This window comes from Varanus komodoensis, unplaced genomic scaffold (assembly GCF_004798865.1).
Source record: "Varanus komodoensis strain SLA01 unplaced genomic scaffold, ASM479886v1 scaffold34_1, whole genome shotgun sequence".
In the NCBI taxonomy this organism is placed as follows: Eukaryota; Metazoa; Chordata; class Lepidosauria; order Squamata; family Varanidae; genus Varanus; species Varanus komodoensis.
This window is the reverse complement of record NW_025335854.1, coordinates 9,113,119-9,127,381: the sequence shown is the minus strand read 5'-3', so window position 1 is coordinate 9,127,381 and position 14,263 is coordinate 9,113,119. Positions and strand designations below refer to the sequence as shown.

Genomic DNA, 14,263 nt, shown 5'->3' with positions numbered 1-14,263 from the left:
GGAAATTAGGTTAAGGAGAAAACCTTCGGTGAAGCCGCCTCCTGATCGCTTCAGGAGAGAGTACGAGCGACCACCCCCAGCTCTTCTGGTATGGAGCTGGGGCCAGACGAGGACTCGACAGGTCACTGGGAATGGCAGCAAAGCTTCGAGGTCGCTCTCGGGCCAAAGCGTCACGGCTTCCCTCGGCCACTGGGCAGCAGGTGGGCTCCTCAGGGTCACGTCTGCTCTTCCCGTTCCATATTATAAAATACAAACAAATGACAGAAAGGGCTGCTCTTTTCCAGAGGCTTTCCTGCCAGTTCACAGCTGCACGGACCGCCGTTTCCTCCCCGAGGGGTTGCGGTGGTTATAGGGTCGCATCTTCATTTCCACAAAGGGTATGGAGAACTCGTGGCCTTTCCAGTGGTACCAGTTGATACCCTGGGGTTGGGAACAGAGGAAAGGGTATTGGAGAGAGGAGCAGGTATGGTCATGCAGGTGTTCTCACCCAGAAATTTGCCCTCCTAGCTCTCCCTGCAGAAATATTTTAAGTGCAAGGAAGCGGGTACAAGGCTGGTGGTGTTTACAGCCATGGTATTTTAGCACATCACATACATCCAGGCCGGTTTAGATATTCAGAAGAAAGAGGAGACGGAGGCCCGAGATGGTGAAAACTTCCCAGTTCAGGCTGCTGATAGGAAGGCCACATTTTGTAATGAACCCATATAGAAAATAACCTTTGAGAAAGGGAAGGGGCTTAGTCCTGAAGGGGCCAGATGAGGCAACCGTGGTCTCCGCCAAGCCAGACTTTTGCAAGACCAGGACTTAAAAGTTATGCAGAATAAGGTGATGGGATTCTGCTTGCATTCCCCCCCCCCCCAGGATCATATCCCCCTCTGGCTGTACCAGGGGATCGTGTTCCCCAGTTCCTGCGTATAGGAAACCAGTGGCTCAGAAACAGACCTTTGCACAGCCCGTTCCCAGTTGTGTTGACTCAGCTTAATTCGAGCCCTTTCTGCTGAGGTTTTTGGTGGAGAAAGGAGAAGCAGAAAGAATATTCAAAAATGTGTGGAAACTTCTATTTATAATTAAAAATTATGTAATCAAAGATCTCCACGTTTTCCCTGCCATCTCATTCTGTGTGTTTTATGGAAAGGCTCTGTTTTAAGAACCTTTAAAATAGCCCTATAAGAGTGAGAGTGGGCGTGTCGCTCTATCTCCTCAGTGCAATTTACTCCAGTGACATTTTGTTGTTCGGCACCTTCCCACTGGCTTTCTGGCAGGCACCTGATGTCCTGGGCAAGGTGGAGAGATGCCCTCTGCACACCTGGCACCTGGATCCCACCCCTAATCAAACAGAGAAAAACCAAACATGCCTGGAGACATGCAAACTACCATTCAATGCCTAAGACAAGCTTGTGGAGAAGTCTGAAACGGGACATCCAAATGACACCACTTAGTTCCCCTCATCCTGCCCAGGAGCTGGGCCAGTCCAGTGCCTGCCCAGGGTGCTGAGGAGGTGAGGCTGAGCACCGTATCCCACCCCGCCTGGGAGCTCTCGATGGACATGAGCTTCGAAGCAAGGCCAGCCTGGTTTTCAGCCCGAGCTCACAGCCACCACCATGACGCCAGCGCTCTGCTTATGCGCAAGAAGGCGCATGAAACATATCACAGACATGCAGCCCTTGCAAGAACCCCCACCGAACCTGTGCTTACCTGGCTGTGTCGCGACTCGCCGTACTTGCCATTGAGATTGGTGCGGTGGCAATTCTTATACCACCAAGCCCCTTTGTACGACATGGCGCAGTTTGTGACGGCGACGTCGTTGTCTCTGTCTTTGGTGGAGAAGGGGCGCCCCTGATGGTAGGTGAGGGAATCCCCTGCAAAGAAGGCACCCCTTAGGCCTGGTTAGGGTCAAGGATGGCCTCTCAGGGTCCATCCGCCGCTGGACTGCAGCACCATCCACTGAAGCCACTGCGGCCACCACTGATGGCCGCGCTTCCGTGGAGGCCTTCCCACGTCCGACTGCAGGTTCTCACGGAAGGACCTGCATGCAGGGGTGAAGCTCCTCTGCCACCTCGCTTTCCTGCCCCACTCGCCGCCATCGGAATGAATGGGTGGAGTGGCAGGAGGGACCGCGTCCCACATTGGAGAGCCCCGGGACCCCTTTTGAGGTCTCCTGAAACCTTCCCTGCAAGGGGGATGCTGTCGATGGGGCAGGGACCCCTTCTGTCTTGGCTCAGCCTAAGATGAGGCCTTGCGTTAGCAGCTTTGGACCTGACATGAGAGCGAGGCTGGCGCTGAACACTTCCAGCCATGGGAAGACCCCAGAACTGCAGTGGGAAGCCTCTGCGGACCAGCGCTCCAGCTGAGCCAGTGAAATGGGTCAGCATTTCCAGGGGAAGCAGCTCCCCAGAGTTGGAGCCAGAGCATCACCACGTCACTCATTTAAGCGGCGATGCTGCGGCCGGATCCTGGAACCCTGGCGTGAAAAGAAGGGCCACGAAGCAGGGGCTTCCACCGTGACTGGACTTAGGCGCTCACATCCTTACAGAGGTCAAAGGGCATGTTCCAAAGAAGCCCTGCTTGGCCGACGCTCACCCTGTGGATTGTGCTTTGGGTTGGAAATATGGGGTGGGGACGTGCAGAGATCTGATGGATGGGTGCCTGGAGTGCATGAGCAGAACTGGCTGCTTTGGGTGGGGGCAAAGGAGCCGAGGGTTGTTCAGGGTGGGAAGATGGAGGAGAAGCAGGGCTGGGCTGAAGGTCTTTTGCCACGGAGAGCGGCCCTCTGCCCGTGCCTCCATGCCTTCCCCTCCAGCGCCACGGAGGAAGACATGTCGCTGTCTCGTGTTCTGGAGTGTGGCGAGGACCCCTGCAAGGAAAGGCCCGGAGGGAGAGGGCCCGCCTGAGGCGATGGGGGAGGGGCAGGGGTGGCGCTGGTACCGGCTGTGCCGTTGTAGTCTCCTATCCGGAGCTTGTAGAGGCTTCGGGAGTCTCCAATGGAGAATTTGTCATAATAGGCATAGGCCACTTCCTGGCCGTCCCGCATGTCTATCCGCAGCTCATACCGGCCCTGGGACGTGATCTTTTGCATGTTGTCTAGCCCTGGAGGGAAAAATTAGGCAAACGAGATTTGGTAAGAGGGTGTAGGCAGAAAGCGTGTGAAGAACGTGGCTGGGAGGGGCTTCCGTGGCAGGAACGGTGTCCCTGCTGCTGCTGCTGAGGGGTGATGGGGGCATTTCTAGGCAGCGGGGATCATGGGAATGGCAGTGTGCAGGGAGGGGGGTTTCATTCCTCCCTCATCTGTACCTCTGAAGAAAATTATGCCCTATCCCTGCCCTGCTGATGCTATAGTTAGCATTAGGAAAAGGGTCCCAAAGGCACCGGGGGAGTAATTTTTCTGGGGCTAAGTCCAGTATGTGAGAGAGAGAGAGAGAGAGAGAGAGAGAGAGAGAGAGAGAGAGAGAGAGTGTGTGTGTGTGTGTGTGAGAGAGAGAGAGAGAGAGAGAGAGAGAGAGAGAGAGAGAGAGGGTGAGTGTGGGGGACACATTCATTTTGAATGTGGCTGGGGTTGTGAGCATAACCTCCTCACGCACGGCAGTTCAAGTAAAACTGAGAGTTGGGTGCTTGACAATCACCTTTTAAGATGCTTGGATGTAGTTGCGTGTTGCTATGCTAATACATGGTTTTGCCGGCACAGAGCAAACACTGCCGGGTTTCCAGGCATGAAAGGATTACTAATACGTTGGCTTAATTAGGCAGAGTTGAGGGCCCCCTCCTCATGGACCAGCTGCACAGCTGCCTGTCACAGGGGGCTTGGACCCAACCCAGGACAAAGCCTCGGCCTAGGCTTAGGCTTCCCCTCAGCAGCGGCTGACAATCCTGCCAAACGGCGGCATGCCGGTGAAGCAGCCAGAAACACAGAAGGCATGGAATGAAATGACTCGGTCAGGTTTCTGCGGAGAGCGAAGGTGCCTGATGGCCCCGGAACCACGGAGGCAAGCGGGAGATTCGTCTTGCCGCATGCCGCTTGCACCATGCTGCCGGAAAAGCGCATCGGCTTCACCCTGAGCACAGGCGGGACAAAGGTCGGAGAGCCCTGGCGAGTCTAGAGCCAGGTTGATGGATCTCGCAGGGCCGGAGAAAGAGGAGGAAGTCCTTTGTGACTGGAGGGGCAGTGCAGGACAAGCGCATGGGAGAGGCGGAGCCAGGTGCCGGTGGGAAGGGAGTGGCGGGCAGGGTCTCGCGTCTTCCCCCAGAGAGGCAGGGACAAACCCAGGGCAAAGGTTGCTCACCCAGCCAGAACTCATCCTCCAGGTTTCCGAAGCCAACACGATAGTCTGCCCACTTCCGGAAGAAATCGGTCAGCCCGTTCTGCCTCCTCTGGAACACCTGCAGTGAGAGAAGGACAAAGGTGACACGCAGCAGAGCAGTGCGGTGACAAAACGCCCGCAGGTGGCGTTGCTGCAGGTGACACGCCAGGAAGGTGTGGGCTCTTTACTGTGGAAGCTTCACATGCACAAGCGCGCACACTGACGTTCACGTGCAGGACGCAGGTGTCCCAGGGCTGGTGGGAGGCACTCGCTCCGCTCAGCACACACGTGTCGGGCTTGGGCATCGCTTCCCTGTCCTCGCGGCCTTTCACGGGCAGGAGACCTCACTGCCGTGCTAGTCCAGAGAACGTCTGACCGGAGCCCCCTTTGCTGGAACGCTTTCCGTATGGAAACATGGGGATTGTGGGCAGCGCAAGCTGTGCGAGCATCGGCTCGTCAGCAAGGAGGGCAGGATGGCGGGGGTCAGGCCAGCCTTCCCGTGGGAGGCAAGGCGAGCTCCTTCGCACAGGCCGCTCTCTCTGCGAGACCCTCGAGCATGGAACTGGGCGGGCTGGCTCAGCGGGGCATAACTCAGGCAGATACTTTGCCCGCAGAGCCCACGCTGCCCTGCAAGCGATCGGCACGGGGCATCTCACAGCCTGCTTGGGCTCCGCGTCTGCGCTGCCAGGAGCGGGCTGGGGTTGGGGACGACGGTCCACCCGAGGGCCGCTGTCCTCCCTCTCTGGCTCAGGCCCGGCTCACGCATGTCCTCCCACCGGCTCATCTGGCTCGTCGAAGAGGAACGGCTCCGCGCAAGCACCCCATGCATTCCCTGGCCTTCCGATGCCGTTCTGAGTGACAGCTTTTGGGGAGAATTATCTGGGGCGTCTCTCCTTGGGCCTAGTTTTGGTTCCTAGCAGATGCGCCCTATGTGTGGGTCCTCCCAATCACTCCTAGCCCCGCGGCCCTTGGGCTTGTGCACCTTTCAGGACAACCTTCTCCCTTCTCTGCCTCTAATACTCTGATGCCCGCCTGTCTTCATTATTGTATTTATTTCATGCCTATACTGCCCAGTCATCAAAGGCTCTCTGGGTGGTTAACCAAGGTGAAGAAAGGACTGGGCGCGTTTGGCCTTGAGAAGAGAAGGCTGAGGAGGACATTCTTCACGTGCAGGAGAGGTTGCCACCAAGGGGAAGGCCAGGGTCTCTTCTCCGTCATCCCGGAGTGCTGGCCACGGAACCACAGTTCCAGCCGGACATCAGGAGGGACGTTCTGATTGCTGGAGCAGCGCCACATTGGAGCCGATGGCCTCGAGGCCGTGGGCTGGAGGCATTCATGATGTGGGATCGGGCCTTCCTGGGCCCTTCCGGGGCTACCATATTGTGCCTCTAGAAGTCTAAGAAATCCCTTTCCTCAGTGCTTGGGAACCTTCAGGTCCTCGGATCACCACATGGACAATCCCCCCTTCCTGCTCCTTTCCTGCCCCTCCTGGTAGCGCCTTATTGAGTGGTTTCTTCAGGATCAAGTCTGGGGCATTTCGTTCCTGAAGCGCATGCACCTCCCAGTCCTTACACGCCTTGTCTGGGGCAACCATGTGCCATCTGCTAATGTGTTCATTGCTTTCAGGAATGCACATGCCCAAGCCAATAAAATCGGGGTCTGGGATGCACGGAAACAAGCAGGGGCTCCCGGGCAGGCCGGCCACGTCTGGCATGGCAGCCACGGATGTAAAGGGCGAGAGGCGAGTGATGCAGCCCAAGAGAGAAGGAGCTCAGGTCCTCAGAGGGAGCTGAAGCAGGCAAAGCGGTCCAAGGTGGGTGGGCCGGGAGCCTCCGGAGCTGCTAAACTAGCCAATGGGCTTCTCTGGCTGAAGATCCGAGCATCCGTCCATCCATCCATGGCTTTTATAGACCGTCCCATCACTAAAGTCTTGGGACAGCTTACAACAAGCCCAGATCAAAATGGCACAGCATCCAGCAATTCACAATAAAATCACAATTAAAACCAATTAAACAGTAAAATTGTGGGACCATAGAAAGAGTCTTGCCTGGCGCCAAAAAGAAAAAAGCGTTGGCGCCAGGCGAACCTTTCTGGGGAGCATATTCCACAATCGGGGGACCACCACAGAGAAGGCCCTCCTCCGGGTAGCCACCCTCCTGATCTCCTTCAAGGAGGGCTCCCGAAGAAGGACCCCCGCCTCAGATCTCAAGGGGCAGGAGGGCACACAGGGGAGAAGGCGCTCCTTCAGGTATCAGGACCCGAGTCCAAGCTTGAGGCAGGAGACAGATGAGGCCAAGAGCAGGGCTCCTGTTGGCTCCCCAGGACCCTGAGCCAGCCAGCTGCTCAGTCACAGCATCCTGGGGTCAGGCTGTGAGGCAGCAGGGGCTACGGCAGAACCCAGCAGCTGCCCCAGAGGAGCAGAGGGGCAGAGCCTGTGCCCCCCACACCCTCAGACCGGAGCCGACCATTCAATTCCATCACGGATGCTGCTTCGCTGGCAGCATTCCTCTCTTTCAGAATGCACAGGGGGCCGAGGAGGTGGCGACCTTTGTGTGGCCTCATACTGCTCCGCCACGGAAGAGGACGTGTGAATAAAAGCAGGCGTTTTGCAGGTTGCTCTGCCCACACCTTGCTCAAAATTTGGCAGGGCCGCTGGGAAGCAGGAGGAGATGCTCCACAGCCGGAAGCTGCCTGCAGGCTTCTGCCAGGCCAGCCCGCCTCCGCTAGGCACCCCCCACAGCTGGCCGCAGCGCGTTGAGCAGTGAGCATTCAAATTTCAGAAGACACTGTCGATTAATTTGCTCGATAGCGTCATGAATCAGCAGAAGCTTCACTCTCCGAGGGAGTTGCAGGTTAAGTGTCAGATAAATCACAGGGAATCTCAGAGTGCACCTATTATTATCTTGGTCCCTAAGGCATGGAAAATGAAATGCCCAGTGAGATGGCTTTCTTTGCTTGCTCTCACACTCTCAGGACTCAGCGATGCCCACAAGCCACTAACGATCTTCTGATGGCCCCTTTGTTCTTGCTTTCTACACCGAGGCTGAGGGAAGGGCAATTTAAAATTGGGCCGTGGCATACTTAACCCTTCCCTTTCCAGCTTCCCTGCTCCCCCAGCCACCCCGAGTTTTGCCTCTGCCTTTAAAACATGCAGCAGGAACTGCACAGGGAGAAAAATGGCAAGGATTGGGGGGCAGAGAAGCAGCAGGCGGGGCAAAGAGATGCCCTGCTTTTCTGTGCAATGCCACGGACTCCCGATGGCACTTTCTGGGTCTCTCCACATGCATCCACATGGGCAGCGATCCTGCGAGTGGCTTGTCCTCAGTGCATCATGGCTAGAGAGGCCCAGGGAAGCTCTTAGAGCCCAGCAAAGCTAAGGCTGCCTCTATGGGGCAATGATACGGAGTTCATCCCCGTAGGTCTGTGCTCAGCCTTCCCTTTACTGGGCTGTCCTGAGGCAGGGAACCAAATTCACACATTCAGGATTCCTGCAAAGATATTTTTAAGGAGCCTACCTAGGATACCCTGAATTGGAAAATGTGAAGTATGAATGATAACATAAACTTGTGCATACAAATGGATTCATCTTATTCATATTCATTAGCCCCGCCCCATGCATCCTTTTTGCGAATGGGGTGGCATAGAAATGTTTTAAGTAAGTAAGTAAGTAAATAAACTGCTCCTCTGCCTCTTTCATATCACTCTATTTTTGCCTGTTTTCGGTACCGTTTGCAATCAGAGGCCTGTGAGGAACTGGGGAACCGGGCCGTCTGGCTTCTGCAAGGAATCCAGGCATGTTTCGGAAAGGGAAAAGGGGGGCCGTACGCACGAGGCCCCGTCTGCCCACTCACAATCCATCCTCCGCCGTCCGTGGTCATGTCGCAGTACACCTGCACTCGCTGGCTGAGGTCTCCATTCAGGCTGATGGTGTAAACGCCGCTCATCGTGTCTCCATTCATCAGGTGCTGGGCACAGTCCTGGGGATTCATGAACACTCGGCCGCCTGCAGAGAGAGGGCAGTGGCAGCTCATGCTCCGGTTTACCTGCCCGGATGCTTGCACATCGGTTCCCAGGAAGAACATCGGCCCTGCAGGCTCACCGCCGGGAGAGCAAACTGAGCCGGCTTCACTCAGAGGTGACTCGGCGTGCTAATTCCATGCGTGGCCATTCACAGCAACTTCCCATCAGCCCCGGCCCCCGTGGCCAGCGGCCAGAGGTTGCCCGATTGCAGTGGAAGCATCTTGTGGTGCGTGCACAGGGTGTGTGATGAGCACAGCAAAGAGGCACCTTGCAGGTTAGTGTGGAGCATGGGCTGAGCCCCCCTCAGGGCATCAGGGGCCCCTTCATCCGTGGAGTGGAGGGCCCCAAAGCCGGATGCTGCAACAGATCCAAGCTACTGAAAGAGTCCTTGTTGCGCACGCATGGGTGAGCCCAGCTTCTCACTGTTTCCGTGCCTTTCAGACTCGCCACACCTGGCACAGCCAGACCACCTGTCTGCTCCAGCCCCTCGCCGTCCCTGCTTGTTTCATTCCACATTCATACCTTTTGAACCCTGAACAGACCTCGGAAGAAATGGGAAACATTCATAATAAGGCTCCTTTTGGGTTTCTTGGACTGCAGCTTCCCTGGAGCTCAACATGTGTGTGAGCAACAAAGGACAGGTACTTATCAACACAACGGAAGGCATGAATGCCCCTTGCTCTGTCTCGAGCCCACACGAGTGGGCTTAACACACCCACTGCACCCCTGAGAAATATTCCTCTTTTGTTAATCATAACTTATTGTTTTCCTGGAGAGCATTACCAGAGTAAATCAGGCTGTTTGGCTTGATTCTCAGCTTTCTTAGGATCAAGCTGTGCATTACAGGAACGGGCATGCTTGGACTGTGCCCTCGGGATTCCTCACTTCATCACAGTGGGAAGGGGACAGCTTCCGCCTCACCTCTTCCCCCAGCTCTGGGCTGTATTCCTGCCCTTACTTGCTTTCGGTGTTTCCACAAACACCGGCTTGGAAGGCAAACACCAGCCAGGGTGTGGATTTCCGGCAGGGAAATGCTGGTAAGGGGAAAAGGGGTAAATTTCTTCCAGCCGCAAAAAATTCCAAATGGGTTTTCATGAACAAAAGGATGGGAAGACTCCCCGGTGTGGGATCCAAATTTGCCTTTAACAAAACATGCATTCTGAGCTTTTGGAAAGAGGAAGCCAAAGCCTCTTGCCGAGTCGTGTGTGTCTTTGCTCTTTGTGTCCATCACTGCTTAGAATCTCAGTGGCACAGACCTTCCTGCCAAGGGGTCTCCTCTAGACGGACTGAGGATTTAGTAGTCCACTGGGCTACCAGCAGTGAACACTTCCAAACTGAGGCATCTGCTGAGAAATCCCTGTCCTTGTGCAAACCCTGCCTGTTGCAAAGGACTCCGAGGTCCATCTTGAGGCACATGCGCCAGGCGCCGCTCAGGCCTGTTGGGCCTCCCAGCTGTGCCATGCGAATGAACGCCTTGGCCATGCGTGTCCCCTGCACCGTTCCCCACACGCTGTGGGGGAGGATGGGTAGTGGAGGGAACACGGCCTTTCAGAGGAGCTTGTCTCCTATTATTGATCCTCTAATTGAAGAACCAGTGATAAGGTTCGGAGGAACTACATGGTTTCTGGGAACGAGACTGAAAAATCACTCAGCTGGAGAACTGGTAGCTGATTAATCATCCACCTTTTCATTAATGGGTTTAGTTAACTGGCCACATGCGAACGAATTTATCACCAAGCTTCTGCAAGACAGGCACCTTTTTAAAGAAAGCTTAAAACTTAATAAGCGAAGGACACTGCTCCGTTTTCTTCCTCTTTGTTCCCTGTTACAAATTTTCACAGAGTAATGCTGTATGCTGGAATCAAAAGTATGTCAAATGAGAAATCAGTATGGTTTTATTTTCTATTAGATTTTTATGTTTTTAATTTTTATCGGAAACTGCCTGAAGAACTTATGTTATTGGACAGCATATAACCATTTAAGTCTAGGTGCACATATTTGTTCTTTTTCTTTCGCTGTTATACATCCATACAACACAGTCTGTACTACAGTGCACACAACTCTGGAATCAAAAGTGTTTCAGCAAGACAAATAAGCATGCCCTTACGTCTAAGCCCCATTAACAAAACGCATTCCTTCACCAATTAAAATTGGCATGTATCTATTAATCACATTATGCTAGAGTTGATTTATCTTCCAATTAAAATGGGCAGCCCTGGATGTGGAGGGACAGGAGAACCTAGCCTGAGAGGGGGAAGCTTTGAGAAAAGGGGAGCTTCAAGAAAACAGATTTAGGGGCGGACTTCACAAATGGGGTGTGGCTGGGGAAGGGGTTTTATAGGCACCAGGCAGAGTAAAACACAAGACACACCCCAAAGTGGAGTGGGAGAAAGAGGCCTGAATTTTTGTGAATGAGGGGGAGCAAACACAAGCAGCTGAAGATATTCCTGCTTCATGGCAGGTTCATGGCATTTAAAGCTAAAACTAAAGTTTTGGGGGAGTCTCATAGTGTGTGCTTCCCCCCCACACACCTGGCAGTTAGGGAACCAGGGTCTGTGGGTCAGAGACTGAAGAAGAGGGACTGTCTTGAATGTCACAAGTCTCTAATTTACAAATCAAGCGCCAAGGAGGGGGGAAGGCGACGAGAAAAAAAATGCACGGCGGCCAAGGACGTGTGCGTGGGGCATGGACCTCACTGGCGCAGAGACGGACCTCCGTGGGCACAGAGCCAGCTGGCTCCAGGCGGGACAGACTCCGCATGTGCTCCTGGTCCATGGAATTGTGAGCCGGACGGAAGGAATGTCTCCCAAAGGCAGGTGCAGTGAGCAAGCCACCCCAGAGCTCCCAAACAGCCCAGGTTGGTCACCTCCACATAAATCAGCCGGCACCAAGCACTGGAAGCCAAGTACCTCTAGACGGCCCCTGCTGCAGGAGGCACTTTTCATGCTACGAGCGGGATCGGCTCCTTGTCGGCTTTCCTCCCTCGCAGCCCACTCTGCCTCACCTTTCCCACCAGCTGAAGCGGAAGGGAGAAAAATGCCGCAGCCCCTGAACTGCAGCTGTGTGAGGCAAGTGAGGCTTCTGGCTGTGGATAACAGCTGCGTGTCAGAAGCCTTTCATGCGTCTCCGTATATCTGCAGCGGGTCAGAGGCAGCCCTTTTAGACCGCTAGATAGAAACACCGAGGGAGCGATTTCAGCACCAGAGGGGGGACAGCTCCTTTCATCTTTTTTAAACAGCCAGGTACCGATGTAATTGGATTTGACCACTTTGTCTTTTCCAGAGAAGCAATTCCACGTCCGTCCGGCCTTCATGAGCTTCTCGCATTCTTAAGGGGTTTCCAGAAGTGCTTCCTCCAAAGAGGCATTCTCTTTCCGGAAAACCTGCTGCTTTCTCAAATGCACCAGCCCCTGGATCACAACCATTAGTTGCATAAGCCGATCTAAATTTTCAACAGCAGAGGACGGATTCAGACTGGGGAGTCTGATCCTGATAACCAAAATGACTTGCTGTATTATGAATAAATGAAGGTTAGGCAGTGGAACCTGAAAATGAAGCGGTTTGCTTTCTCTGATCTAAGGCCGAAGCACAGGTCGCAACGAACACAGACGTGCTGGCAAGCTGACAGGTCTGTGTTGAGTCCTGCCCTCCCACCCCATAAGCCACATCCAGACAATGTGGGTGAAGCATCTGGGGTTTCCAGCTCCTCCCCATGGGACTGGCTACCCCGGCAGAGGGCAGGACTGCAAGGCAGCTGCACCAGCTGCGGAAATGGTGCTGCTGTTCTGGGCAACAGCCTTTCTTGGCTCTCTGCCCCTCAGTGGACAGCAATTTCATGTAGGATCAACTATCTGGCAAAGAAATAGGATTTCTCATAAGACCAGATTTCATTCTGTCTAAAATGGACAGTCTGTTTAGCCCCTGATTTACCAGGGGCTTGGGAAAATGAAGTGACTGGGATGACAGCTACAGCAGAGGGGATGGAAATGTGACCACAACCAGACGCAATGGCAGAGGATCTTTGAGCACATCTTGTAGCTGTATTTTGGCAGAACTGAAGCAATGCTTCTCCGCCGCCGCACCTCCTGCCTGTCCCGGCTCACTGGGGCTTTGCTGTCAGGGGTGCTCGGATGACGAGCAAGGTCCCTCTGGGGAGTGCTGTTGATTGTGAGGATAAAATCGCTCCGTTCCACCATGCCTTGGTTCTGTTGGGCTCGCAGCAGCTGGTGATGAGTCCAGAGAAATGTCTGGGCATAAAGATGAGGAGCACTCGCTGGCCCGCTTCCACTGCTGCTCTGGTGCCCCCTCAGGGGGCGTGCAGCAGCGGAGGCCGCCTCTCCCCCTGGAGGTACTCCGTGGAATTTAAAAGCTGGATGGCTGGCCCCTGTGCACTTCTCAAACTGACGAGGGTGGATTCCCAGTCCAAGTGGCTGCCAGAGCGCCGTTCACTGGGTGCAAAGTCTCATGGGCAGAGATGGCGCGGCCACGACCACACCGTGCCCCACTAATTCTCACGGAGGCTGTTGCCTTCTGTGGGAGGAGGGCTTTGCAAACTCTGCAAAGCCCCCGAAGCGGGTCGCAGAGGCCCCGCTCCGCATCCCCTACTTGCCATCAAGAGCAAGGCAGGAGGTGGCTGGGTCTTCCCCATTTTGCCTCTCCAGAGGATCTGTCTCCGTTCTCCTTTCAGTGCCAGGCAGAAGCCGTTTTTCCTTGCCTTGAAGCCTGTTTTGTGCTTTTACACTGCATGCTTTTCTTTCTTTTTTGTTAAAGTTTTATTAAAAATTTAAACTGATACTAAAAACATCAATCATCACATACATAGGATTACTGGGTCAACCCCCTACTGCATATTTTTTAACATTCTATAGTCAAATTCAAATCAGTTTATAATAACTTGAAAACATCTCTAAATTTATGCCAAGTCCCATTTCTCCAGCCAATTATAGAAAAAATCCCAAGTTGATAGACGTATGCTGCATTATTTTTAAATGCCCACAATGACTGGCTGGTTTCCTGTGCATATTTCTTTATCTGTGTTGTATTTGCACGATTTATCTGCGGACTGTTCTAGGAGCTACATCTGTAGGGTGACTAGCCAATGGTTTAAATAAACAAAACTGCAAATGATGCAGAATGCAATAAAATGCAAAGTTAATGTAATGCAAGATGCGGAATACTTGGGGTGCTCAGGACAACCGGATGAGGCCTCAGGGCAAAGTATTTGCAGCCACGCCAGTGCAGGCGCATGTCGGGTGAGGCAGCCCCTTACCTGTCGTGAAGGTGGTGGAGGTGAACCCGCTCCGCATGGCGTCCTGGGCTGCCTGCAGGCGCACGGTGTATTCCGTATTTTCCGAGAGCCCTTCAAGGCGGATCCAGGTGTCTTCCGCATCCACAATCAGCTCCTGTACTCCAGGATGGAAAGCAGAGCAGATGTTGGTGGAGCTTACGCAAGACATATGGAAGTAGAAGCCAGAAGCGTTCAGATTGTTGGGATTTGGTCCTGAGGGATACCAGGCGGGGATTTTGCCGATGTAACTACACTAAGCTCCAGCCAAAACGAGCGAGCTGCGAGAAAAAGCAGCCTCAGGAATGCCTTCTAACTGGAGCAGGGCATTTAGTGCAGCCCAAACCCAAGAAAGTGTCACTCATTTTTTTAAAAAGGCATCAGTGCAAACCAGCAGAGAGAGTGATAGATTGGCAGGCCTCACCTGCTTCGGATGACGTGACCTTTCCCTCACTCTGAATGGGCTTCGTGGGGGAAACAGCCCCATCTCATAGGCCTTGTAGAGCTGAGACAGCACTGAGCCATCTATGGAATGTGCTCCCCAGAGAGGTCCGCCTGGCGCCGTCCTTATTTGCTTTTCAGCGCCAGGCTAAGACCTTTTTATTTAAAACTCATTTTAATTGTTAATTTATTTGTATTTATAGGATTAAAAAACCAGTGGCCAG

At 53.9% G+C, this 14,263-nt stretch overlaps 1 protein-coding gene across 1 annotated transcript in view; it reads right to left on the bottom strand.

The window, feature by feature from the left end:
- Positions 1-300: 300 nt before the first annotated feature.
- TNR (tenascin R) overlaps positions 301-14,263 on the bottom strand; it is a 57,003-nt gene continuing 43,040 nt past the window's right edge. The window contains exons 16-21 of the mRNA XM_044439187.1: positions 13,584-13,716; positions 8,147-8,298; positions 4,278-4,374; positions 2,926-3,087; positions 1,696-1,859; positions 301-420 (exon numbers count right to left, since the gene is read on the bottom strand). Of these exons, the coding sequence (XP_044295122.1) occupies positions 301-420; positions 1,696-1,859; positions 2,926-3,087; positions 4,278-4,374; positions 8,147-8,298; positions 13,584-13,716 (828 nt within the window). The remainder of the gene's footprint in view (positions 421-1,695; positions 1,860-2,925; positions 3,088-4,277; positions 4,375-8,146; positions 8,299-13,583; positions 13,717-14,263) is intronic.